Source organism: Penicillium roqueforti, assembly GCF_015533775.1.
Source record: "Penicillium roqueforti strain LCP96 04111 chromosome Unknown scaffold_12, whole genome shotgun sequence".
Classification (NCBI taxonomy): Eukaryota; Fungi; Ascomycota; class Eurotiomycetes; order Eurotiales; family Aspergillaceae; genus Penicillium; species Penicillium roqueforti.
The window spans coordinates 81,430-107,838 of record NW_024067576.1 but is presented as its reverse complement, the minus strand read 5'-3'; the positions used below and the strand labels follow the sequence as shown (position 1 = coordinate 107,838).

Here is a 26,409-nt window from a genome sequence, read left to right as displayed (position 1 = left end):
GAGCGGAGAGACGGAGAGACAGACGTGAGGGGAAGCCACGGTACCGGTGCCTGGTAGATGCCTGGTAGATGCCTGAGGGTTGGGGTGTCGTCATGGGAATATTTTGAATATCGAAAAGCCAAAAAAATTAGAAGTAGACCACAACGCCATGCAAGAGGTATCCTAAAATCCAATAAAAACAATCATTCCACAGCTACTGTTCTGCCACCGTCCATCGCCGCTTCGATCCGCATTCACGATCCAATGGCTGAGCACTCCCCCATAAACCACGCTGCGACACCGTCCGCTGTGGTAACTGCTTCGTCCAGCCAAGATCCGCAGACCTGTCATACCTATCAGAGAGGGCGGAATCTTGACTGACCGGTCGATCACCGAAGTTCGGCACAAGGTTGTCCTCTGCATCTGCTTTAGGCGACGAGATCGAGTTCCACAGCCCAGAGGCACCTTGAGAAGTACTTGAACTAGTTGCCGGGCGCATCGCCAGGGTCCATGTCCGAGGGCTAGTATTAGGTGGTCCATTTGTTGATGTTTCTTGGAGGAGCGATGAACGAGAGCCAAGACGATTCCGATAGGCAGGGACCGGAGGCGGTGAAAGTACAGGGACAGAGGGAGATGGCAGCGAGGTGAGCTGTGAGGGGTTCATTCCCGGGCGCAGATGATCGGTCGACGCCACAAGCTGCAAGGAGTATTCCAGTGACACCGATTGGTTCTCAGGGTCTGGGGATTTAGGCGTGTGATCCATGTCATGCGCGGGTTTATTGACACGGTTGCGTCGCACAGCCATAGTGAGTGAAGCTGTGTTAATATCGAGTAAGACCGAGTGCCCATTCAACGAACTGATCAAAGCGTTGCAATCCGCGCCATGTGTGATAATAACGAGGACCGTTTGTATATTACCGTCGTTTACCTTGCTTGACTCCGCTGTAGAACCGTGTTCAGGTAGATCCTGTTCCCGGTACCAGTTAATCATGTGCTGAAATCCATCATGCACTCGTTCATGCATGGTACTCCATTCCTCGCCGAACTCGCCCCCTGTGCCCCAATAAGGCGTGCGCATACTGTCCCACTGGTAGTCGATCCTCGTACATGCGTTTCGTGCATGAGCAACATAGCCTGTAGGAATGGGGTCCGACGCGGAAATGGCATAGCTAGGAGTTGGGGGCACGTAATATGCGTCTACAGTAGGCGGCAGGTCCGTTTCTAGCCGACTGAGAGACTTCTTTGCATGCTTGTGATGGGTAGGGTTCTGGGGAGTGTCATGGGTGGTGGAACGCTGACGCTGGGATGTTGCGGAATGCAAACGACGGTCTTCATCATCCGGCGAGGTAGGATGAGACTGGCTGCGCCAACCGCCAGGGAAATGGCCCGACAACGCCCTTGTCAAACCAGCGGTGGCTGGGATGACCTCGGCACGACGAAGTAATTCCCCTTTGGCAGACGCCACCATTCTGTCCGAGCCCGGCGGGGGCGTGATCTGGTCATAATAATCCGGTGATAGCCACTCGCCCAGAAATGCGTCGACGCGAAGCAGGCATCGCTGGTCAGGGATTGATGAAACCGTGGGGGCAGTAGGAGCTGAACTAGTTGTTTCGGATGCTTCTGTGTCCGAGGCTTGGCGAATACCAGCACTAACCCCTATTGCAGTTTGCAGACACCGAAGGTAAGGAGAGGTATGGACAATGACGTTATATCGATGGGACAGGTCCGAAGATGCGGGGGTGGGTTTTGCCTGTTTATCCGAGGTCGGGTGATGGCTGCGCTGACTCTCTGGATCTTCCCCGGTGAACTGTCGGGCCCTTAGCAGACTTCCTATACGTACACCAAGTGCCCGAGACTGTATCCATCCACCGTAGGAAAGGGGCGGATCGAAAGGGCTTGGAGAGGTTAAGTGCCAATCTTTATCTGCAGCATCGAGGCGGGCACCATGTCTAAAATGCTAGTGAGTAGCGGAAGCAGTGCAATCGGAGTAAATATTCACCTGGCAATAAACACAATAGGTGGTGATTTTGGCATGGAGGTCAATACCGTGTCCTTGGACTCCACGTCACTTTTTTTTGTCTTTTGGTTTTTTTTTTTTTTTGTTCGCGGGGAAGATGCGATAACGCGGTCTTGGGTGGTTTGCAGAGATGCAGCAATGGAGATAGAGGGGAATAAATATTAGAGAAGAAGCCCTATGGCTGATCAACCGGGTATCGTGACAGACATATTGAGACTTGCAATGAGAAGATGCAAAAGAGAAGCGAAGAAAGCGAACAAAGCGAAAGCGAAAGTTGAAAGAACCAGGGCCGCCTGGGGCAGCTCCATGCATGTGATACTTACTAAGCACCCCCTCATCCAGCCTGGAGCATCCACTGTATAGCCATAACATCCACCTATAGATGTATACCATTTAACATATTCAGAGCTTACAAGGGACTATATTCAATTACATTTCAAGTTGAGATTTGGCAATGCTTTCGATCAAAATGCTAAAGGAGTTCTTTGTGTACTTCTTTTCAGCACCTATACATGTCTACATCTATGTAGGTACCTGTATAGATCAATGCTTTTTCAGCTTGAATCTAATTGTTGGTCCTATTAATAGGAAGCTGCATATACCATTAGCCTTCAGTTTACACAGATTAGGCCCTACGATCAATGAGTCTGTCATAACAGAAGTTGACAGATTCGGAGTGACATCTCCAATTCCGTCGGATCGGGCCCGACGGGAAGATGTTGAAGTCGGCATTCCACTTTGGTGGATCAGATACAAAGCCGGCTTGGTTTCTTTCGATTGTGTCTCTTATTTTTGTCTCTATCTTTATTCAGCTTCTTCTTTGGTGCGTATTTGACTTTCGCTATGGAGCTTAATCATCGCACTCGGTCAATGTCGGACTCGGAGAACGATATCAATCTAAACAAGGTGCCCACGCAAAATGATGTTGACGAAACTTTGACCCGACTGGAAACGTCTCAGTCTCAAATGGAACCGCCTAAATCGGTTTTTCAAGAGACCATCTTCGTCAGTGTGGTGTGTATGGCACAATTCATGACTCAAGCTGGTCTTAGTATCTCCATTGCTCCAGTCCATATCATCGGCGATAGCTTCGGCACCACAAATCCTGCCGATTTAAGCTGGTTCGCAGCCGCCTACAGCTTAACGGTTGGCACTTTCATTCTTGTTGCTGGTAGACTAGGCGATGTCTTTGGTCACCGAAACATGTTTGTGATCGGTTTCTGTTGGTTCAGTATCTGGTCACTGTTGGCTGGGTTCAGTGTCTGGTCGAATCAGATATTCTTCGATTGCTGCCGTGCCCTTCAGGGGATTGGTCCCGCTATGTTACTTCCTAATGCAATTGCAATTCTTGGAAGAACATATCGGCCGGGCCTACGCAAGGAAATGATATTCAGTGCGTTTGGGGCTACAGCGCCTGGAGGGTTTATCGTGGGAGGTGTTTTCTCTTCTATCTTTGCTCAGCTTGTTTGGTGGCCCTGGGGATACTGGGTGATGGGAATCGCGTGTGCAATGATGGCCTTGATAGGATGGCTTGTCATCCCCCACACCCCCCAACCCAAATTCGACGACAACCTTCGTTTGTGGCAACGTCTTGATCTACCTGGTGCCACTGCAGGGATTTCAGGCCTGGTGCTGATCAACTTTGCTTGGAATCAAGCCCCGCTCGTGGGCTGGAAGAACCCTTACACCTATGTTCTCCTCATAGTTGGTTTTATTTGCCTCGGCGCCTTTACATTAATCGAACGCAAGGCACTATGTCCATTGCTCCCGCGGTCAGTCTTTACTACTGAGCTGGCGTGGGTACTTGGGTGTATCGCAGCCGGCTGGTCGAGTTTTGGAATTATCATCTACTACTTCTATCAATTCATGGAAGTCATCAAAGGTGATTCTCCACTGTTGGCCACGGCCAAATGGTCAGCGGCCGCTATTTCTGGTGCCGTGGCAGCTTTGATCACTGGTTTCCTACTTGGTCGCCTGCCACCCAGCGTCATCATGTTTTGCGCAATGGCATTTTTCACCGCAGGCCTCTCTATCTTCGCCACTGTACCTGTCGATCAAATTTACTGGGCGCAGGCATTTGTGGTGAGCTTGATAACCTCCTGGGGAATGTAAGTCTTCTTATTCTTGCGTCATTAGATTTGGTCCTATTCAGCGTCATTAATCATTCGCCTTTAGGGACATGTCTTTTCCCTCTGGAACCCTGATATTGAGCAACGCCATGCCTCGGCACCACCAAGGACTGGCCGCTTCCCTCGTTGCTACAACGGTCAACTATTCTATCTCCCTTGGCCTAGGATTTGCAGGCACGGTAGAAACGCATGTCAATGATGGAGGGCGCAATGTACTACGGGGTTACCGCGGTGCGCTGTACATGGGAATTGGACTGGCGTCATTGGGTCTCGTGCTGTCGATTTGTTTTATGTTTACGAGCTGGAGACATTATCGCAAAAATCTGAAAAGCCAGGGATAGATGATGTGGGACCAGATCCTGCAATAAATCTGCGGTTTGTGACTCTTCAATTAGTTACTAATTTCCTCTAAAATGGCCATGTTCGCATCTACATCAATAAAAATGGCGGCTACGACTCTATGTCCCTCATTAAATGCGCAGAAGAGAATGTTGACGTATGAATATGCTCATTGTCCAACCATTTTGAGAATATAATCCCATATGGAAACATATTTCGTGGTAGTCGTTCCTCGATAAATACGGGACCTCATTTCCGATATAGAAAAATAGACAAAAAGAGATGACTATCCGGAAACTCAGGGGAGAATGTGTATATGTCTACATTTACTCCGTAAATATTCAAGAGCTATAACAATTCGGCAATTGATCTTACCCCAAATGGACATAGCCGAGCCGGAATGAGTAGCCGATCGGGGCCGACTTCGGGCCCGTTATCAGATCTTCTATACTTTATTAGCCTCCATGTTCCATGTTCCATGCTCCTTTTCTTTTTTTTTTGCTTCATATCCTAAGCTACTACGATAAAAAAGATGGCAATCAACAAAATTCCCGATTCTTCTCTATGTGTCACCACGACAGACTTTGAGAAGGTCGCAAAGAATGTCCTGTCGGAGAAGTCATGGGTTTACGCATCAAGCTCAGCTAATACGGGCCTGTCAATGAGAACCAATCTGGATGACTGGTCTCTGATCAACTTTCGCCCTCGGATCTTGAGAAGTGTTGATTCAATGGACACCCGAAGGAACATCTTGGGACATACCTCCCAGTTTCCCTTCTTCGTATCAGCTATGGGTACACTGGGCAGCTCACACCCTGGCGCTGAACCCTTGCTGGTGAGAGGAGCTACCCGCAAAGGACTGCACACCATGATCAGTACAGCATCTACGAAGCCGCTCGAGGAGATCATGGATGCTCATCTGGACGAGCAACGGCTACTTGGCAACCAAAGCCCTTCGAACTTGTCATTCCAGCTCTATGTGCCTGTGGATCGGACAAAAGCCAAGTCACTCATTCAAAGAGTCAAGGCAGCCGGATACCAAAGCTTGTGGGTCACGGTGGACACTTCAACCCTGGGAAAGCGTACTGCCGATCGCTACCTCCAAGCACAAGAAAATATCGACGCTGGTTTGACCGAAAATGCACGAGACACTCACGGTGAGAACGAATTTGCGCCAGCATTTGGGGGTCGCCAGGTTCCCGGCTCGGTCGATGGTGGTCTTACTTGGGAAGATTTGGACTGGATTTCGTCAGAGTGGGGTGGGCCACTGGTTCTTAAGGGGGTTCAAAGTGTAGAGGACGTGAAGCTGGCCGTCCAATATGGTGTGCAGGGAATTCTGTTGAGCAACCATGGAGGCAGGCAGATTCATTCCGCCCCAAGCTCATTGATGACGCTCCTGGAGATTCGCACATACTACCCGGAGGCTTTCGACAAGCTCCAGGTGTTTGTTGATGGAGGTCTTCGCGACGGAGCAGATGTTCTCAAGGCGTTGTGTCTTGGAGCGACCGCCGTTGGAGTGGGCCGGCCTTACTACTATGCCCTCGCGGCATACGGCGCCGAAGGAGTGGAAAGATGTACAGATAGTAAGTTGGGACCGGTATTCAAATCAATTCCAAGCTAACACATTGGCAGTCATCGCCGAAGAACTTGAAATCACCATGAAGATGCTTGGAGTCTCTTCCCTCGACCAATTGCGACCAGACATGGTAAACACCAGCCGACTAATGAATGAAATGTGGCGACCAGTATTTGGAAAGTCTAAGTTGTGAAAAGGAAATTTTGTGATTTCATTCATGAGGCCAAAAAAGCACCATTGTATCTCTAACTGTATTTAATTGAGATTGGTATACTAGAAATATCATGCTCGCTATACAACTTATTCATACAGCCCCCCAGCCACCACCACCCGGAGTGTTGATCACAACCCGGTCGTGTGTCTTCATTGAGACGGTGTTCTTGCCGCCAATGTTAATACGGCGCTCATTGCCAGTATCTGGATCCCGCGTGATCCACAGATTGAACCCGGTCTGTGCATCCTGGCCACCTTCCAGTCCGTAAGGCCGATGGACACGGCGCTCAGACAGAATCGAACATTGGATTGGTGAAAGGAACTCGATGTCGCGAATCACTCCCTCGCCACCGGGGTTCCTACCCTGGCCGCCAGAGCCCTCACGTAGAGCGAACTGACGGAGCATCGTCGGATAGCGCTTTTCCAGGATTTCAGGATCGGTGATCCGCGTGTTGGTCATATGAACTTGTATACCAGACTCACCCCTCCAAGTTGGGCCAGCACCACTGCCACCCGCGATAGTCTCGTAATATCCAAATCCAGGTGTGATGACAGCACCGGTGGACGAATCGAGCTTGGCGTCTCTACCGAAGGTCAGGTTGTTACAGCAGCCTTGAGACGCGGCACAAGCCTGGAAGGCTTTGAACACGACGTCAGTAATGCGCTGTGAGGTCACAACGTTGCCACCAACGACGGCAGCAGTCTTGCTCGGTGACAAAATGCTGGACGATGGAACACGAATGTCAATTGGCGCCAAGCATCCCTGGTTCAGTGGCACGTCTGCATTGATCATACACCGTAAACAGTAGATAATAGCCGAGTGAGTAATGGCAATAGGAGCGTTCCAGCTACCATAAACCTCAGGGCCTGTACCCTCGAAGTCGAAGATGGCTGATCCCTCGGCACCGTTGATGGTGACCTTCAATCGGATGGGGGTACCGTCATCCATGTAGTCGACTGACTCCAATGGCTGGCCATTGAACTTCTGATATAGTTCCTTGAGAAGATTGCGCACCGCAGCCTCGGCGGTTGCCTGGATGGCGTACATGTACTTTTGCACGGTCTGAGTTCCATATTCGTTAAACAGAGTTTGAATCAAGCTGATTCCACGAGTGTTGGCGGCAATCTGTGCCTTCAGATCAGACAAGTTGTCGCTAATGCAGCGTGCTCCAACGCAGCCGGGATATTTCGAGGGCTTTGTGACCAGCAACTCGATCAACCGTGCCTCATCTAAGATACCATCACTGACAATCTTATCACCTTCGATGGCGGCGCCTTCTTGCCACAGTTCGGTGGATTTGGGAGGCATTGATCCAGGTAATATACCGCCAATGTCAGCGTGATGTCCACGGGAAGCCACGTAAAACATGATCTCGGAGCCACCAGGTCGGTCAAAGACCGGTGTAATGACCTATAGATATATTAGTATTCGATGTAGTCAATATGAAGGTGACTTACTGTGATATCGGGCAGATGGGTGCCTCCACAACTGGGGTGATTGGCCACCAGAACATCACCATCCTTCAGGTTGCCTAGCCACTTCTCATGCTGATAACGCACGGCAAATTGCATAGATCCAAGATGAACCGGAACATGGGGTGCATTGGCAACCAAACCTCCGTCGGGGGAGAATAGAGCACAAGAGAAATCTAGCCGCTCCTTGATGTTAGTTGAAACGGAGGTTTTCTGTAGCGTATGACCCATCTGCTCAGCGATAGACATGAACCGATGTCCAAAGATGGTAAGCCTGATGGGGTCAATTTCCGATGACAGGGCGCTTCCAGATGAGGTTGGTTCGTCATTGAGATCGATGACAATGCAGGTATCGAGCAGGTTCGCCACTGCGTTGGGAGCCACGACAATTGTTTGGGTTTGATCAATAATGATAGCCGGGCCATGAATGCGGGAATTCTTCTCCAATGCACCGAGAAGGTAAACTGGTGTATCCACCCGACCCAACTGGCCAAAGTAGGCTGAAGTGGTATTTAAAGCCGGCGCGACATCTCGCAGATCGGCTTCTTTCAGTTGAACCAAGGGACTTTGCTCAGTCCGCACCTTGGAAGAGGCGATTGTTCGTACTCGAACGTCATCAACAAGGACAGGTCGGTCAGAGTTGAAGTTGAATTCCCGGCGATGACGAATGCGGAATGCTTCCAGGAAGTCTGAGTTCTCGGGCTTCCGGATCATTAGACTGGTATCAGAACCTTCGTAGCGCATGTTCAAGTACTGCTCATGGCGCACTTGAGTGGAGGGGAAACCTTGAGATTCCATATCTTTGGTTGCTGATGCTGACAAGTTATCGAGGCGTTGAAGAAGTGTAGATTGTGAAGATAGGTAGGCTGACGAAACAGGTTCCTGAGACTCCTTGACAACTTCTGCCAGAGCAAGGCCGTATGCTGATAGAACGGAAGAATACTTATGAATGATGATGCGGGATATTCCGAGCGTTTTGGCCACTGAGCATGCGTGCTGGCCACCAGCACCTCCGAAGCATGCCAAATGATGAGATGCTGTCTCAAAGCCACGAGCCTCCGTGAGGTTACGGATTGGCCGGGACATAGATTCATCGGCCACATGAAGGAAACCAAGTGCAATCTCCTCTGGGGAAAATTCCGACTGGCCTTGCTGCCGGCGTTCAATGTTGACTTTCTGTGTGAGTTCATTGAAAAGGCGTGCAGTCGTCTCTGTATCTAGAGCTTCATTCTCATTCGGCCCGAAGATCTTCGGGAAGTGCTCGGGCAGAAGGCGACCTAGGAACAGATTGGCGTCTGTCACTGTAAGAGGGCCACCCTTACGGTAGCATGCCGGACCAGGATGAGCACTTGCTGACTCAGGCCCGACATAAAACAAGCCATTACGCCAAGTGAGGATGGAGCCGCCGCCAGCAGCAACAGTGTTAATATCAAGTTGAGGGGACTGGATTATCACACCTGCAACCTTAGAGGCAAATACATGCTCAAAGTGGCCATCGAATCTGGAGACATCTGTGCTAGTACCACCCATATCGAAACCAATGACGGGAGTCTTCTCGGTGGGATCCCAGCTAGTGGCTGCAAAGCCAACCACACCAGCTGCGGGGCCGGACAAAATCGCTTTCAGCCCGCTGAATTTGCGGAAATCAACCAGTCCACCATCTGACTGCATGAACTCAAATCGGCATTTCTGTTGACTCTCCAACCCACCTTCAAAACTGGAAGAGATAGAGTCAATATATGTCTTGATAACAGGTGTAAGATAGGCATCAGCAGCGGCCGACATGCCACGAGGCACGATCTTGATCATGGGTTGAAGGTTTGAAGAGAGAGTGACCGAGAATCCCATCTCTTGAGCGAGCTCGCCGATTTGACGCTCGTGCTCAGGATATGCGTAAGAATGCAGTAGCGCCACAGAGATTGACAGAATTCCTTGCTCCTTTAGTCGTTGGAGCTCTGCCTTCACCTGAACGAGGTCTAGTTCTTGCACCACGCGGAAATTCTCGCCGGTGATTCCTTCTACTAAGCGGCAATCGGAGAAGCAAGCGCTATCAGCAGAAGGATGGCACGACAGCACACGTTCGTTGACTTCGACGACACTCTCCGGGAGTACTCCGGGCCGAGCCATTGATAGGTCAAAAATGGCCGGGCGAGATTGGTCGCCAATTTTCAGTAAATCTCGAAACCCTTTCGTCGTGAAGAGTGCTGAGCGGGCACCCTTGCGCTCGAGTAAGGCATTGGTTGCAACGGTTGTGCCCATGCGGAGGCAACCAATACGGTCGAGTCTCAATGGTTGGCCTCGGGGGTGTGGTTCCCCGGTGGCAAGCTCTAGAATCCGACGGATACCCTCAGTCGGGGCATCTTGGTAATGAGAAGGATCGACAGAGAGAAGCTTCAAGATAATGTCGGGACGGCCAGGTTGAATCGCGTGGACATCAGTAAATGTGCCGCCACGATCGATGGAGATGGTGATCTTCCCTGAGTCAGACATTGCGACTAGTAGTTGGGAAGATGTGAGTGGGTTCTAAAAAAGGAAAGAATATAACAACAGACAAAGAAGGTCAGGAGAGAACCACATTCATTTATCTCACAGAGCTTGTGCCGATATCCCAACACACCTCTAAATGATAGATGAATGTCACGTGTCGGGCCGATGACTCCTATTTCGGCTTCCTCGGGCCGATACCTCCACAGCTTGATAAGCCGCGGGGTGAGATTGGGGATGGAGGGGCAGATAGCGGGCACATGTGTAGTCTACATAATGATAATAATAATAGTTAGGAAGTTGTGGAGATATTCATATAAGTTGCATGGGCCTCAGGCATCAATTTATCCCACATGTGACGTGCCAGGTCTGAGGAGTGCACCTTTCAAAATAATTAAGATGAAGAAAAAAGAGAAAGTAAATGCAGAAGTGGGACATACAAATATCGATCTCTGACTTAGCTAGCAAACCACTTATGAACAAGGAAAGAAGCAGATAGCAAATAGCAAATAGAAAGTAAGCAAGCATATGTCAACAATCGGAGTCGCATGGCGGATGCAGATCGTGATAAGATGTGGTGTATAAGCTACATCAGAACTAAGAACTAGCACATAAGATAAGAGGTGAGTGATATATATTCATTCTCATCGCTTTAGAGTATTCTCAATCCAGTCAGTGTCCATGTCAATGTCGATTTGATCCAATGCCCCTTCCCAGAGTGCTGGATCATCGTTTAGATCTAACTGGAAGGCGATATCCCGAAAAGAAGGGAGATCTGGCAGCTCTGGCCAGTTATAAGTAAGCTCTTCTGAAGCTGCTAACTCCGCACCCGGATCTAGAACATATGGATTTACGCCATTCTCGGTCATTGGCGTCACAGGGCCCATTTGACCTGCAGCAAGAGAACTTGCCACATCAGTATCCTTCTCTTCAGCAGGTCTAGGTCCAATGGCCGCCCGTAATTCCAACAGCAATGAGTGACGCGAATCCAAATATGTATTTCCCCGATCTGCCATACCGCGAAGAAGGTTCAGTGCGGTCTCCATTGCCCGGGCACTTACTTCATTGGGCGGAAACGCAGCATTCACCATAACCAGCAGCAGTGCAGCAGAGAAGATATAGTCGCCATCAAGGTATCCATATGTAGCTAGAATGTTCGTCAATCAGATGGTTTCATGACAGAAGAGATGGGGTTGTATTGCGATCGCTTACCAATGAGATTATGTTTTGCAGCTGCATCCATGATCAGAGTGGTTGCTCGCGCTGCCGTGATACAGCTGTCAATGACGGCAACGGTATTGGGAGCCAGTCCTTCTTTCCAGTCTTCTGTTGTGGATCCAAAGGCTTCCGCGTCGAGTCGCCGTTGGATGACATAAAAGACCAACGGGCGCGCAGTCATGTTCACACATGAGTAGAAGTGCAAGTTGATCGAGACAGACTCTCGGTTGATATGGGTATTGAGTGTGTTGAAATCGATGCGGAGTCGATCTGGCACTTGTCGCAGCCAGCCAGAGAGGTCATTTGTGATACTCTGAACAGAAGCAACGAGGTTAGATCCGGATACAGGCTTCTTTCTGTAGATTTCTGATGTGGCCATCTAGGTCAGCTTGGCAATGCGACAAAAAGCAAGAAGAATTTCTACCTTCCCCAATCCGTCCCAATATACGGGATAGTTGTGTATAATGAATAAGAACGGTCGATGGCCATGGATCGGTTGATCCACCCTTGATCGAAAAAAACCAAATCAGCGAATACCTAGGCATACCATGGAAGGCAACATACCACAGCTGTAGGCCAAGTTATTCCAATGTCTTCATCGTGAATTGTAATGGGGTTACCAGACTTGACCGAGAGAATTCTATCCGTGTAAGTATTGTTCTCAGAAATGTAAGGGAATTGGTCAAATTACCGGTCCAAGCTGTAGACAGACCACCAAGCCCGACGTCGACGGTTGCGATCTGATTCACTTATTGAAAGATCAGACACCTCTTGGTGTAGACCCAAGGAGATAGCCATACGCAGAGAAAGTCCAATCTGACGTCGTTAGCGGTACAGCGGAAAGCTAATGGAAGGAATACATACGTAGAGGAAGGCAGCATCCCGCCTATTCAGATTCTGCATATAGTATGCCACATAGCATAGTACCTCAACGAAGAGAATTGAGCCCTCTTCGTGGATATCTGGCAAGAAACGTAATGCATGCTTGAAATATTTGAAGCCGGGAGGACCTTCCTCGCCAATCCACTGGTTCACACTATACATCAAGCCAAAGGAAATAACCAACAGTGTTTGACAGTATACTAGGCAAGATTCACGATGTGAAAAGTCAAGTGGTTTGTGATAGACTAGATCCAGCCGTTCTTCAAACTCCAAGGGTTTGATAAGGGAGAAGATGGTACCGATGTAAGCGTATTGTACCCAGAACAGTCGCTTGGCAAACTCGAAAGGTGGTAATTGAGGCAATGAGCCCCCGACTGGTCTTCTCAATGATGAAGGGTCATCGTAAAGTGGACGCACATCCCATGCAAGGTTTGTGGAGCCAGGATTGAGCCGTTTGGCGAGATGTGTAGTAGACGAGGCACCCACGAAATCTGAGAAAAGATTAGCAAGATAATAGAAATAAATTATCTTCCAGCTCAACGCGTACGATGTTCACCCGACCGCTTCAAGAACAAATTGTCCGTCCCTTTGTACCACCAGTCGTCGCGTTCTGATGGCCCCTCAGAGTAACGGTTGGATATCGATGGTTCACTTGACGGCGTTGGGTGACTACCTTCTATCCTGGGTGGTTAGATTGCGTCCAGATGACCACCTGGGTAGGTATGAAACCTACCTCGCGATGCAGGAGGTTGCGATTGTAGTTGGCGATAGTAGCTGTAAAGAGAGTCAACATTAACTCTTTTCGACGATCTTAGACCGACTTCACCTTTCCGTTATAGTGATTCGCTTCTCGGCCTCTGAGTATACGCAACGCTTGTCCGCATCCACGCATGCTGCACAAGGGTGGGGTGGATTGCCGGCACAGCGAGTTTTTCTAGAACGGCAGCGGTTACAGGCTACCATCGACCTTTTTGAGCGATCTTCTGCCTGGCGCGAGATGCCTGCATTTCCAAGGACCATTTCCCTCTTTTCTTTTTAAGCTAGATCTTAGAAGTGTTTAGATCTGCTAGATCTGCATACAACATAGACTGGCGAAACGTTGTAGAATGACACACAACCCAGACCGGCACGGAAAGCCCCGGATTCTCCGCTTTTTCACTTATCTCTCCGGCCCGACTTCCCCACGGTGAAATGGTACGATAGAAGGGAATCAATCGCCTGTATGACTTGTTTCGTCTAATTATACCTATGTGTCTGGGCTGGAAATGACTGGTGCATTCTGATATTTTTCACTATATTTCGAGGCTCATTCCGTACAACTTGTAAAGACCCCCACTTGCATTCCGCGCTATCCCAAAGAGTTAGACTGTACTCCGCATGATATGTATGATCAAAAAAGACGAAAGAACCTATGGTCAAAATATAGCAACGCCATTCGGGGGGCTTGCAACCCCACCAGGAACCTGATGAATGTGGTCAGTTGGGAACAGAAGTAGAATTTATCTATACACACCTTCAATGGCACGCTACTAAAGAAAAAGGTCCAACGGTCTCTCTTGCGGCACTCCTTGCTAAGCTGCTCGAGATCGAATAATTCGCCAATCGGGACACCCCATCCCGCTAGCAACCATTCATGGAGAGAGAAAACCTGATTCTGGCATGGATATGCTTCAAAGCTCGGCATATCTCCCGCCACGGCGGCTAATCCAAGATCCCAAATCCAGCGCAGGGTGGCCTCGGACGATTCTACCCCAATCACTGGAGGTGCTGCATAGTCGGCCAGTTTCTGGCATTCCGCCTTGGACAGCTGTTCGTACGCTCGGGTCCAGCCCGTGCGAATAAATAAGATATCTCCTGGCCGGAATGTAGTATTCTGACTAGCAGCTACCTCCTGGAGTACAGAGGCCGGGATTGACTGGGTTTCAAAGCAATTCACTTCTTTCCCGTTCGCTGCCGCCCAGCCCGCATAGTCTAACAGAACACCCCGTCCAACAATACCGCCGTTATCGGCCCAGACTAAGGGAGGTTTAGTAGAAACCCCGAAGTTTGGAAATCAGAGGGAATTACCGTGGATGCCATTTAGAGTGGAATTTTGGATGTCGTCCTGGGTACACCCATTGAAGTAAGTTCCTTGCTTTGAGCCATAATGTCTGAAACCATCCCATTGACTACTACTCTGGGTGTTGAAAGTCAAGATATCATCGTTGACTATCCGGGGAGCCTTGTTCTTGATGATATGCTCGAACGAAGACCGTCCAAAGCAGGGGGTCGCCATACTATTGAGAGCCCAATCTGTTGAGACACGCACGCCGTCAACAATCTCGCGAGCAGCCGCGGCGGTGTTTTCCGGGGTCAATAGATTGAGCATGCCCATCTGATCTTCATCGCCAAACATCCCCCAAGCATTCCCTGGAGGTCCATCTTTGCGTAAAGGTAGGGCATCAAACGATGGTCTCTGAGGCGACATCGTTAAGCACAGGAGGTAATAAATAGCCTTTGATCAAATTGAAAATTTACTCGAATGACGATTTAGAAGCGCGCAACGTACTCTGTAAAGTAATACCTAGGTAGATAGATCGTTTACCCCGCATGTTGCGCGGCATTATCAAATAACGACCTCGGTAACCTTGGAAGGTCGAACGATCTGGTGCCAACTCATCTGATATTACGGGGGACATGATGAAGCTTCCCGTACATTTAGGTTAAAAGTGATTCAACAACTCAACCTCAGCCTCTCGGGACAAGACTCGTCACCTAAGTCCGTCACTTAAGTCCTCGGGGAGGCTGCGCTCGCAATGAAGTCCGATGTCGGGTGAGGGCGGAGAGGCCGAACATAATAATAGATGCACCAAGTAAGTTAGAGAAACAGAACAGACACAATGTTTTCGCACAAGAGAAATAAGTACATCAATTCCAAGCAAAAATGAAACTATTGATACAATATTTATGGCTTCAAAGTGGGAAAATATGTATTAATAGAGAATTTGACCACTTCAACTTTTCAGATTCTAAGACCTAAAAATAGATGATAGTCACCAAGGCAGCTATATTCCTCTTCCAAGGGTCCACGGATGTGTCGTACGTGTTAGTGTACTTTGTATATGTATCTTGTACAGTGTACGCATATGCAAGGGAACATAATAAGTTGTGTACGCGTATATGGTGGAGCACGTGACCGGGCACATGACACACATTATTCACACGGCATCCCAACATGTCTCTCTCTCTGTTGCTGTGGTAGCGGCTTTCTTTTTTTTTTCTTTTTTCTTTTTTTCTTTCTCTATTTTTCACTCCCCACATACCATATTTATAACGATGGCTGCATATGTGGACCCTCGTAAGCCAGTTGCAGATTCAGAATTCAGCCCCCTAGAAGACAGCCGATCGTTCCATGACGCCTCGTCGTCATCTCCGGGAGTCGCCACCCCCAGCCCGTCACGCTGTGATTGCTTGGCAGAGACGCCTTGCCAATGTGCTTACGAGCATGAGTACTCCGTACATTGGTGCAAGATCGCTCAGGGGTGTTTCGGATGGTAGAAGGGATAGGTACAGCAAATATTAATTGAGGGGGCCTGTGATGGGTCATAGGAGACACCTGTTGACCAATGTCATGACGCATGGCATCGTTGACCCGCAGCCTGTTACATGTTCGACGAGTTATGTTTGTCATAACAAGGCTCGGGAGAGAGTCAAATCCCATACCCGTACAGAAGTATACCTTGGATACCGAGAGAATTATGATCAAGGGGAAGAATCATCCGGTGGTTGGGGTACCATGGTACTTGCAGGTAATGGTTATGCATCGGCAGGGGAAAAGCGGTTGGCAATGCCCAATACATTATGTATGTCCTGTCTCGGACGGCTCCATGGTGGATCCTCAGAAAGGGTGGATGGCGAACGACAATTGCTGATGTGCTGGGGTTCCACCTCAGTCGCCCTTTCACAGCCCACATCGTTGGCACCTCCAATCAAATTCTGCACCAAAAATATCTCCTGGATAGATGGCATCTGGAGCCCTTCTCCTCGCACACGTCTTTGAACCTCAACCCTCCGCTATTTTCCACCTAGGTCCCATATTGTTTCTCATACAGGTTCGATCTCTGGACAGGTCGCCTGCCTTGCTTTCAACTTCTCCTACGAGGTCATTGCTGCGCTGTTGCGCTGTTGCTATTGAGGCGCCGGATTGTACCTGGAATTCAGTTCAGTCTTCTCTCATATTTTCTTTGGATCCTTGAGATATCACCCCGCCAACCATATCTGTATTTCCTTTCCACCAAATCCAGGGAACGCGAGCCACACATAATGTCTTTTCCTCAGAGGAGCACATCGCCTCACTCGCCTCACTCAGGCGACCTATCTCATTCTCCCCAAGCCAGCGAGACTAGCGTGTATGGTCCACGAGAGGTGAGTGACCAGCGACTCGGAACAAAAAAAAAAACAAACAAACAGAGGAGACCGACCAAGACAGCAGTGGATGCTAATTCAGTTTGTTCCACAGCAAGCGTACGGTTACGAGGAGAAACCCGAGAACCTCGACAGCCAGCAGTCTTTGCTTTACCGAAACCAGCCTAGCCCTTTCAACGCTTCATTCGATGACCCATATGCCTCGACCGATTCCCTCCGTCGCTACACACTACAGGACCCCGGAGTCACCATCTTCCCCGATGGTCCATACCAGGAGTCCGCAGGAGGACTCAACAGCCGTCGTTCGGGTATTCAATCACCCATGTCTGAGACTCCGTCGGAAGCTTGGCAAAACCGACAGGCACCTGTGTCAGGGCTGCGGCGTTATGCTACGCGAAAGATCAAGTTGGTCCAGGGCTCTGTGCTCAGTGTCGACTATCCAGTTCCAAGCGCCATCCAGAATGCGATACAGAAGGAGTATCGGGAATCGGAGGAGGGCTTCCCGGAAGAATTCACGCATCTGCGTTGTAAGTCTTCGTGTCAAATATTGATCATGCGACTCGAGCTGATCGCACACAGATACCGCGGCCACCTGTGATCCTGACGAGTTCACCCTACGAAACGGATACAATCTGCGACCGGCTATGTACAACCGACACACTGAGCTTTTGATCGCTATCACATATTACAACGAAGATAAAGTTCTGACCGCGCGGACGCTCCACGGTGTCATGCAGAACATTCGAGATATCGTCAATTTGAAGAAGTCGGAATTCTGGAATAAGGGTGGCCCGGCCTGGCAAAAGATTGTGTGCTCCTTGGTTTTTGATGGTATTGATCCTTGCGACAAAAATACACTCGACTTATTGGCCACTGTTGGTATCTACCAAGATGGCATCATGAAGCGCTCCGTCGATGGTCGGGAAACCGTCGCACACATCGTGAGTTCTTATAGTCTTGATTCACCTTGGCAAAGTCTACCCTCTTTCCCGGTGTCTTTGTGGCCGACGAAAATCCACTAACAAGATCAAGTTCGAATATACCACCCAACTCTCAGTTACACCAAGCCAACAGTTGATCCGGCCCCAGGGCAACGAGTCATCAAACCTTCCTCCCGTTCAAATGATTTTCTGTCTGAAGCAGAAGAACAGTAAAAAGATTAACTCCCACCGCTGGCTCTTTAACGGTTTCAGCCGAATCCTTAACCCCGAAGTCGTGATTCTCATTGATGCCGGAACTAAACCGGGAAAGAAATCACTCCTTGCATTGTGGGAGTCTTTCTACAATGACAAGAACCTAGGTGGATCTTGCGGTGAGATTCACGCAATGTTAGGACAAGGTTGGAAAAACTTGATGAACCCCCTCGTCGCCGCACAAAACTTCGAGTACAAGATCTCCAATATTCTTGACAAACCGCTAGAGAGTGCCTTCGGGTACGTTAGTGTGTTACCGGGTGCCTTCTCCGCGTACCGCTATCGCGCTATTATGGGTCGCCCGCTAGAGCAGTACTTCCACGGCGATCATACACTCTCAAAGCAGTTGGGTAAGAAGGGTATTGAGGGCATGAATATCTTTAAAAAGAATATGTTCCTCGCCGAGGACCGTATCTTATGTTTCGAGCTTGTGGCAAAGGCTGGATTTAAATGGCATCTAACCTACGTGAAGGCGTCAAAGGGCGAGACTGATGTGCCGGAGGGTGCAGCCGAGTTTATCAGTCAGCGACGTCGTTGGTTGAACGGTTCGTTCGCCGCCAGTTTGTACGCAATGATGCATTTTGGAAGGATTTATAAGAGTGGCCACAACCTCCTACGGCTGTTCTTCCTACATATCCAAATGACATACAACTTCATGGGTCTTGTCATGACCTGGTTCTCTCTCGGTATGTCTCGGATCTCGTGTTCTTTGGTGAATCTCATACTAACTCGTACTAGCCTCGTTCTGGCTGACTACTACTGTCATCATGGATCTTGTCGGAACTCCTAGTGAGTCCAACAAGAATAGGGGATGGCCGTTCGGTAACGAAGCGACGCCAATCGTGAACAACTTCCTCAAGTACGGATACATCTTCTTCTTGATGCTCCAGTTCATCCTAGCGCTAGGAAATCGACCGAAAGGGTAAGCTAAAATCTGAAAAAAATCACCCCATCATGTCAAACTGACATTTGAAACAGTTCACGTCTCGCATACACGCTTTCGTTCATGTATTTCAGTATCGTTCAAACTTACATCATGGTCCTATCATTCTACCTTGTCAAGAATGCTTTCACTGGAGGCACGCTTGATTTCTCTATGGACCGAGGTGTTTCCCACTTCCTAAAGTCTTTCTTCGGTTCGTCCGGGGCCGGTATCGTCCTGATCGCTTTGGTTTCGACTTATGGTATTTACTTCATCGCAAGTTTCTTGTACATGGATCCCTGGCATATGTTCACGTCCTCCTGGGCGTACTTTGCCGGTATGACATGTTCGATCAATATCCTGATGGTCTACGCTTTCTGCAACTGGCATGACGTTTCCTGGGGTACCAAGGGTTCTGACAAGGGCGATTCGCTCCCCGTCGCTGAGACGAAGAAAGACGACGCCAAGTCAAACTTCATTGAAGAAGTCGATAAGCCACAGGCCGATATCGACAGTCAGTTCGAATCGACGGTCAAGAGAGCACTAGAGCCATATGTTGAGCCTGAAGATAATGACGAACCAAGCATGGATGATGGCTATAAGGCTTTCCGAACCAACCTGGTGTTGATTTGGATTTTCAGCAACCTGATCCTTGCACTGTGTATCACCAGTGAAGGCATCACCCGTCTCTGTCTCACGGTATGTATCTTGTCTAACTCCAGGCTGTGGCATAAACTAACATTCAAAGAACACTTCTACCCTTCGTACCTCCAAGTATTTCGCCGCTATTCTGTGGACGACCGCCGGTCTGTCGATTTTCCGCTTTATTGGATCCCTCTGGTTCCTGGGCAAGTCTGGTATCTTGTGCTGTGTTTCTCGCCGTTAAGAGATTTTTATACATAGCGAGTTGTAAATATGCGTCTTTGGGCTTGCGGTGGTATTTTCGGTCTGCTTTTTTGGGATCTTGCTGGTTTGATCTTATGCTTTGTATTCCCCATGTTCGCAGCCGTCATGGTATTGAAATTCCTCTTTTGGCATGTATATGGACTGTAAAAAGTGAATGTTTTGTTTTGCATCTACGATAGAACTAATTTATCGATTATTACTCCGTATACGAGAATGAGTTGGACTGGTTACATTTCGCTGTAAATTCGTGACTCGCCCTCGCATATGGCCCAGTCTCTACAACGTAGGGTGCATAAACCCTACACAGATCTTCGTATGTATAAGCAGGATAACGCAAGATCACAAAACCTTGAAGTGCAATTATAATTAGCAGTCAACGCGATCTATGGTATATGGAACACAATAAGAGAAAAAAGAAAAAAGAAAAAAGAAAAAAGAAAAAAGACGGAGCAATGCAACATTACAAAACGTGAAGTCCAAAATCCTGGACCTTTTCTCTTTTGGTATCCTCGGAGATCCTTTAAAACGCCCATGTTCCCCTTCTATGACGGATGGCTTGGATTATTTGAACGACTCTCGTGTATGAACGCGGTCAATGTCGTAAGGGTTAGCTTCGTATGTGGGCACCCGATGCATAGCATGCGTGGCATTGGTAGAAGTTCGCGAAAGAGTGTGATGAATTGAGTGGACATCCGTGGGGCTCTCCTTGTCCTGAGAGAGCGATTCGGCTTCCTCATTTGCCAATGTGGTTTCGCACATCTCAGGTTCAATATTGGCAGGCTCCTGGGCTTTTTGGATTGCCTGAACAAGATTTTGAACAAAGGCCTCAGACTGCGCAGAGTACTTGCAGTGCTTTCGGATGGACAGTCCATATTTATAGAGTAGGAAAGGGAAAGGCACGCAGGCAAGAGCCAGGAAAGCCGGAACACAGGATGCCCAATGGATCCCCAGGTCTTCGTACATGTACTTGGTGAAGAGTGGGAATGCAAATCCGAATAACGACCGCAGTAGCGTGTTAGCTGCCAGGACAGATGCCGCAAAGATGGTGTAAGCATCGATCAGGTAGTTGAAGACACTAAGGAAGACAAGCAACATTCCGAACCCGAACGGAACTCCAGCAGCGACGCTTGCAAGCCAGTGGACGGATGGAGAGTTAGTCCATGCGAACCAGAAGAGTCCTAAAGGGAGGGCAATAGAGGCCAGCATACACGGCGGAAGGCGGGCTTCTGGGGGCACATAGCCACCATTCTTCTCCAGAAGTTTCGCGTAGCGCTTATTTTCAGGAATTGAATACGCAACGGCAGCGAGCATACCAATCATGACACCGATAAAAGATAAGGCGCCGACGCCTTGATTCCACCCACGATGAAGCTGATACACAATCGGGAAGGCGCCGAAAAGCATATAGAGGGTTCCGTAGATGATAGCAAGGTAGATCGACAGCAGCAAGACAATAGGTTCTTGAAAAAGAAGAATCATGGGTCGGGAAAGAGAAATTTTCAAAGCGGCTTTCAGCGTGAGACGTCCTTGATCGATATCTAATTTGCTGTAGTACACCTGACCGGTAAGCTTGGAGAGAGTCATTGCACGCTGGCGGAGAAGAACGGGGGCATATGTCTCAGGCTTCAACGCGGCTCCTAAGAACCACATGACGCCACAGAGGATGGCCAAGAGACCCATCACCCACCTCCAGCCTCCATTAGACATACCGAGGAAGCCACCGGCGATGGGCCCAATAACGGGTCCTAGGAATGGTGCTAAGGCAAAGGCCGATAAGGCCAGTCCTCGGTCGCGAGCCATGAACATGTCGGCGATAACACCGCCCGAGTTGGTAAGGGGAGAGGAGCCGAAAGCACCGGAGAAGAATCGGAAGACCAGCAGAGTCTGGATATTCTGCGCGCCCGTACACGCGGCACAAAAGACGGTCAAACCGCAGTAGGTTGTGATGAAGACAAGCTGGCGACCGAAGATTTCACTCATCGGGGCCCAGATCAGAGGACCCAAGGCAAAGCCCAGTACGTAGAGGGATACTCCCAAGGTAGCAACCTCGGTGGTTGCGCCGAATCGCTCTTCGATTTGAATAATACCACCAGTATAAGCGGACGAGACCAGAGCAACGACCAAGGTCTCGATGGCGGCGACCACGGTGATAAACCATTTCATGGAAGTCTTTAACTGAAGAGGGTTTCGAAAGTCCTTGGGCATCCATTCCACGACATAGGGATCGTCTTCGGTCCCTGAGCCAGCACAAGGGTGGTCGGCAACCTCTTGCGTGATAGCACCGGGGCTGAGAACAAGTCGCCAGAATGGGATGGAGGTTGGCAAGTGTAGGGAGTTGGCATTCTCGGAGAGCTCCATTGTTGAGACTCAAGAGATTACCTCTAGAGCGAGATCTGCGATCTGCGTAGGACGTGATATGAGGTAGAATGGTGACAATATGGTAAACGGGCTTTTTCGAGACCCGTCTACTATATGTAATCCATGTAGTACTCCATTCATATCGGAGGGATTGCTCATTTCAGCTGTAGTGGGGGGGTGGTCATATGGAATAATAAGCTGCATCTTTATTAAACAAAGAAGAAAAGATAGAAAAAGATTAGAAAAAGACAGAACAATCCCGTTGATTGGCTTCAATATCTTCAATATCCCGACAATCTCCACTTAGTCCCGGCCCGATCAGTAATCGACTGCTCGGCTGAGCCGATGTTTGGGTGATTGGAAGAGTTTTTGGTCGTTTAAGCCGAGGTTCATTTGGTATTTGCCTTCATACTTATGCATGTAGGGCTATCACGTCGGTTTTATGCAAATATACCATTCTGCCAAGCGTCCGTATTTAGCACAACTCCGTAGACTCTATGATTTGGACTTGATTCTCTAGATCTTTGAAAGTACAGGGGCCAGAGGACCGGGGTTATTAGTTCATGAGGTGTCTGGTTTAGATGCAGACCGATACGAGCACAGCTATTATTGGCCACTAGTACTCGAAAAGGGAGATACATAACCATATGGATGGCCTGAACTGTCGGGCAACTACCCTCAATATCCACCCCCTATCTCAACATCTCACATCTCACATCTCTCAACATTAATTACCTGGACAGCAAATAAATCATGGTCTAAATCCATCTTCATTGGTACACGTCTAACTCCTTACAGGCTCTTCTCGATCTCAGCAACCTCAGCCATCACCTGTCGGATCCCGGTTTTGACGTCCTCTCCCGCCTCCTCGTAAGGGTGTCGAGGGGCCAGGTTAGCTACTGCATCCTGAATCCCTGCCAACTGGGCGGAGTAGCACGCTACCGCATACTTCGTTGACGCAATACCACCCTTGATGGCACCTTCTGCGATCGCCGCCTTCTTTTGGAGCTCCACCGCCTCCTCAATCTGACCTTTCTGATACAACGTATAGATCCGAGCCGTCACTTTGGGAAAAACGTTCGCGAAGGCAGCAATACATCCCGCGCTTCCTGCAGCTAGCCCGCCGATCAGGAAATCCGACTGTCCACCAAAGGTCACAAAGTCCTCGGGCGCAAACGCTGCAGCTAGCCGGGTGATCTTTCCCACGGATCCACAGGTCAGTTTGACCCCAACCACATTGGACCGTCCACTAGCATGCGCGGACGTCGGGTCCCGTGCGATCGCGGCAATGGTCTCAGAGTCCATATCCACCCCGTTGCACACCCCCGGGAAATTGTATACCACCACTGGCAGAGGTGACTTGGCTGCTACTTCGGAAAAGAAGCGCTTCACCACGTTCATGTTTGTAGCTTTTCCAAAGTATGCGGGAGGAAGAATGAGAAGGTAGTTGGCGCCAGCAGCGGCGGCGTCCTTTGCGAGCTCGAGGGTCTGCTTAGTCGAGTGCGCACCGACACCGGCCATCAGGGGAAAATCAGGGCCAACGGCGGCTCTTGCAGTTGAGATGAGCTGAGCTCGCTCTTCACGGGTGAGGAGGAAGGCTTCTGAGTTGGTCCCTAGGATCACTAGACCCGCTAGCCCGGTTTTGGATAGATAGGCAAAAAACTTGGATTGAGAGTCGAGGTCTAATGAGTCGGTGTCACGGTGAAAAAGAGTGACCGCAGGACACCAGACTCCGGATAAAGGGACATGGGGTTGAGGAGAAACGGTAGCGTGAGAACCCATCGTAGAGGTTGTAGAGGTTGTAGAGGATGTCGAAGTTCTCAAAGTTGTCCAATATATATATCGAAGTATGTACTAATCCAGTACTTCCAGTAGTCCTGGTATAGCTCTTATAAGATATCCATATCCGATTAGATATTCCTCTCTCGGCTCAAAGTGAGGGGCAATCGGCCATATCTCCGATTGAGATTTAAGCTATTTGCCGCTATTTTGACGTGCGAACTGCCAATGTCGGATGTCAGAACCGACGAAGCCAATCTTGTACACAGTTCAACAAGCTAAATGAGTCCACTCTCGGCTCCTCCACCCGATCGACTAGTTGTAAATATTACTAATTTGTTGGTCTGATTGCGATTGAATCTGTAAGTGACTCGGCCTACTTCCGAGATATATATACTGGTTCCTCCGGTAAGCAACTCGGCCTGGAACCCGATATCACGTCAAGTATGATTCCTGTCGGCATTCCAAAGAATCAGGATATATATAAAGAACTGCTTGCCTTGGACAGTATAGCCATAGGTTATCCACTTAATAGTCCAATCGTAAAATCATCTATCTAGTTTTGCCCTTGTACAACCTCCAGTTGGATCACGTGGCCGGATGTTTGTATTTCCCGACCGGCGCTTGGTTGGGTATCGAAGTGCGGCGTCTTTACTTTGCCATCAATGCTTTCTCACACCCATCCCAGTGGTATAATCTGCAATGTCAAGCTAGGTCAAACTTGAACGGTGAGGTATTCATCTTTTCGAGATTCTGGACTCTTATAGTAACACTCCGATGGTACATTTTCTTCGGCCTGAAAGCTTCATCATCTGATTATGCTCTGAGGATTACAATATTCCACTTTTACATTCCCTATCCATCATACTAAATAAGAAGCTCAGTTTTATGCTTTCTGGTTACACCCACGAGGTTCCGATGGATGGGGTATCTTTTTGATTATTTAAACCTCGCGACCCCTCAAACAACCCGCATTTCCTTTGGCAACCTCAGACGCCTTCCAGAATGGACCAAGCAATGCTGACCAGATCCTTCTTCGGAAACTTGCTTCTTTCGACCATATTGAAGGCCTTGCTTCTGCTTTCTCTGGTGTACATTCAACCTCACTGGTGCTTTACCCTTTACCAAGGATCCTTCTGGTTGGACTGCTGCTGAATGGGCTCAAATGAACCATCACATCAGCGTCGTGGAATTTTTACACTCATTGCCTACTGGTGATGACTTCCGGCAGTTCACGGATGCGCTAGGAAACCATTTTAGAACCGTTCCATTGGAGACACTGCTTACGAAGACTGGCCTGAAACTAGTCTAGTTTTGAGCAGAACGGGATTTATGAAGATTGACTCGGAGGGTTATAAAAGTCTGTCATGGCATCCTTCTTGATTAGTGTCAATCTGTTCTTCATACAAATCGGTCAACCCACTGACGGATATGGTTGCCACTTCAGCCCTATGCCGATGAAGAAATTCTATAAATGAAAGTGGCTATCAATTAATTGAGTTGTCCTGATCTTGGAATTTTCGGTTGTATGTGTGAGAAATTCAATTCATTTCTGCCTCAATATTTCCAAGGCGAAGAAGAAAAGAGAAATATAGAACTCGAAATCCCAGGAGTGCGTCCCTAGACCTAGATTACCGGCATTCTCCGTTTGGAGAGTTGAAGAAACTGCGAGAAGTCTTTTAGACCTCCATGTTTACGCTACTAGATACCTCGCATATCCTGCGGTAGGATAAAACATATTGAGATAGTGTAAGCTGGACATTCTATTTCACTATAGCAGAACTGGAACATAAGGAAGTGATGTATTTCGACTATCCGCCAAGGTTCAATATAGACCAACACCCCTTCTAAACACGATCTGCATGATGTGAATTTACATCGTTTGACCATTGCTTGCCTGCTGGCTTGCTTCCTGTTCGCTTCATTCTTTCCTGCATAGGGAAGTCTGACGACTTCCACTTGGACAGCACATTGCTCAAATACCACGGTCGGGGGCCAAGACCCGGAGTGCCCGGCGGTCACGGCTGCTGGGAATAAGGCAACTATGTTGTAAGCAAAGATCGCCGCGGTCGGGAGGACAGGGATGTTCAATGCATGTCTGGATTCCCCAATAATTGCGTACGAGGTTGTGTGGTATTTTGGGTTTCAAGATGCATCATGGGAAACATGACTCGCAGCTTCCGTGTACTCCAGCAGGTCTGGAAATGTTAGAATGGAGATAAGCAATGGTCATGAGGTAGACAAAAGTTAGGGTAGAATGGAGTCGGATCCCACGGATGAGTTGGAGACTGGGAGACTTCTCGCAATGATGTCTATGACAGCCGTCTCTGGGGGAGACCCGTTCAAGTCAATATTTGCGATATTCTCCACGACCGCTAAACCGCATGGCGTTGGTGGCTCTTAGTCGTCTGAGCCTTGTACATCGTATCGTCTGCAAGGAGGATGTAAGTAGGATAATGTAGGACAAGTGCTCCGTACGCAGGAGGTAGATGTGATATCAAATTATTTGCTCTGTTTGCAGCCGTCATGTGACCTTC

The 26,409-nt window shown here is 48.9% G+C and overlaps 9 protein-coding genes across 9 annotated transcripts; 3 read left to right on the top strand and 6 right to left on the bottom strand.

The window, feature by feature from the left end:
- Positions 1-193: 193 nt before the first annotated feature.
- Positions 194-2,013, bottom strand: LCP9604111_5176 (uncharacterized protein; the record flags this gene model as incomplete). Its single annotated transcript, XM_039072957.1, has 2 exons — positions 194-1,928; positions 1,979-2,013. The coding sequence occupies 2 exons, from the start codon at positions 2,011-2,013 to the stop codon at positions 194-196; spliced, it is 1,770 nt and encodes a 589-aa protein (XP_038928638.1).
- An 826-nt stretch (positions 2,014-2,839) lies between these two features.
- LCP9604111_5175 (MFS transporter) lies at positions 2,840-4,466 on the top strand (the record flags this gene model as incomplete). Its single annotated transcript, XM_039072956.1, has 2 exons — positions 2,840-4,104; positions 4,172-4,466. The coding sequence occupies 2 exons, from the start codon at positions 2,840-2,842 to the stop codon at positions 4,464-4,466; spliced, it is 1,560 nt and encodes a 519-aa protein (XP_038928637.1).
- Positions 4,467-4,996: 530 nt separating this feature from the next.
- On the top strand, positions 4,997-6,233 carry LCP9604111_5174 (uncharacterized protein; the record flags this gene model as incomplete). Its single annotated transcript, XM_039072955.1, has 2 exons — positions 4,997-6,047; positions 6,097-6,233. The coding sequence occupies 2 exons, from the start codon at positions 4,997-4,999 to the stop codon at positions 6,231-6,233; spliced, it is 1,188 nt and encodes a 395-aa protein (XP_038928636.1).
- Positions 6,234-6,344: 111 nt separating this feature from the next.
- LCP9604111_5173 (5-oxoprolinase) lies at positions 6,345-10,216 on the bottom strand (the record flags this gene model as incomplete). The annotated part of the gene is made up of 2 exons (XM_039072954.1): positions 6,345-7,664; positions 7,712-10,216. 2 exons carry the CDS (start codon positions 10,214-10,216, stop codon positions 6,345-6,347), a joined length of 3,825 nt encoding a protein of 1,274 aa, XP_038928635.1.
- Positions 10,217-10,854: 638 nt separating this feature from the next.
- On the bottom strand, positions 10,855-13,273 carry LCP9604111_5172 (transcription factor domain-containing protein; the record flags this gene model as incomplete). Its single annotated transcript, XM_039072953.1, has 9 exons — positions 10,855-11,357; positions 11,423-11,794; positions 11,853-11,934; positions 11,993-12,068; positions 12,120-12,244; positions 12,293-12,801; positions 12,858-12,986; positions 13,044-13,084; positions 13,137-13,273. 9 exons carry the CDS (start codon positions 13,271-13,273, stop codon positions 10,855-10,857), a joined length of 1,974 nt encoding a protein of 657 aa, XP_038928634.1.
- A 452-nt stretch (positions 13,274-13,725) lies between these two features.
- LCP9604111_5171 (uncharacterized protein) lies at positions 13,726-14,777 on the bottom strand (the record flags this gene model as incomplete). Its single annotated transcript, XM_039072952.1, has 3 exons — positions 13,726-13,773; positions 13,824-14,326; positions 14,378-14,777. 3 exons carry the CDS (start codon positions 14,775-14,777, stop codon positions 13,726-13,728), a joined length of 951 nt encoding a protein of 316 aa, XP_038928633.1.
- Positions 14,778-16,612: 1,835 nt separating this feature from the next.
- LCP9604111_5170 (CAZyme family GT2) lies at positions 16,613-19,715 on the top strand (the record flags this gene model as incomplete). The annotated part of the gene is made up of 7 exons (XM_039072951.1): positions 16,613-16,714; positions 16,809-17,241; positions 17,294-17,655; positions 17,747-18,593; positions 18,646-18,829; positions 18,886-19,528; positions 19,578-19,715. The coding sequence occupies 7 exons, from the start codon at positions 16,613-16,615 to the stop codon at positions 19,713-19,715; spliced, it is 2,709 nt and encodes a 902-aa protein (XP_038928632.1).
- Positions 19,716-20,296: 581 nt separating this feature from the next.
- LCP9604111_5169 (MFS transporter) lies at positions 20,297-22,093 on the bottom strand (the record flags this gene model as incomplete). The annotated part of the gene is made up of 1 exon (XM_039072949.1): positions 20,297-22,093. One exon carries the CDS (start codon positions 22,091-22,093, stop codon positions 20,297-20,299), a length of 1,797 nt encoding a protein of 598 aa, XP_038928631.1.
- Positions 22,094-22,885: 792 nt separating this feature from the next.
- LCP9604111_5168 (dihydrodipicolinate synthase family protein) lies at positions 22,886-23,875 on the bottom strand (the record flags this gene model as incomplete). Its single annotated transcript, XM_039072948.1, has 1 exon — positions 22,886-23,875. The coding sequence occupies one exon, from the start codon at positions 23,873-23,875 to the stop codon at positions 22,886-22,888; it is 990 nt and encodes a 329-aa protein (XP_038928630.1).
- Positions 23,876-26,409: the final 2,534 nt, after the last annotated feature.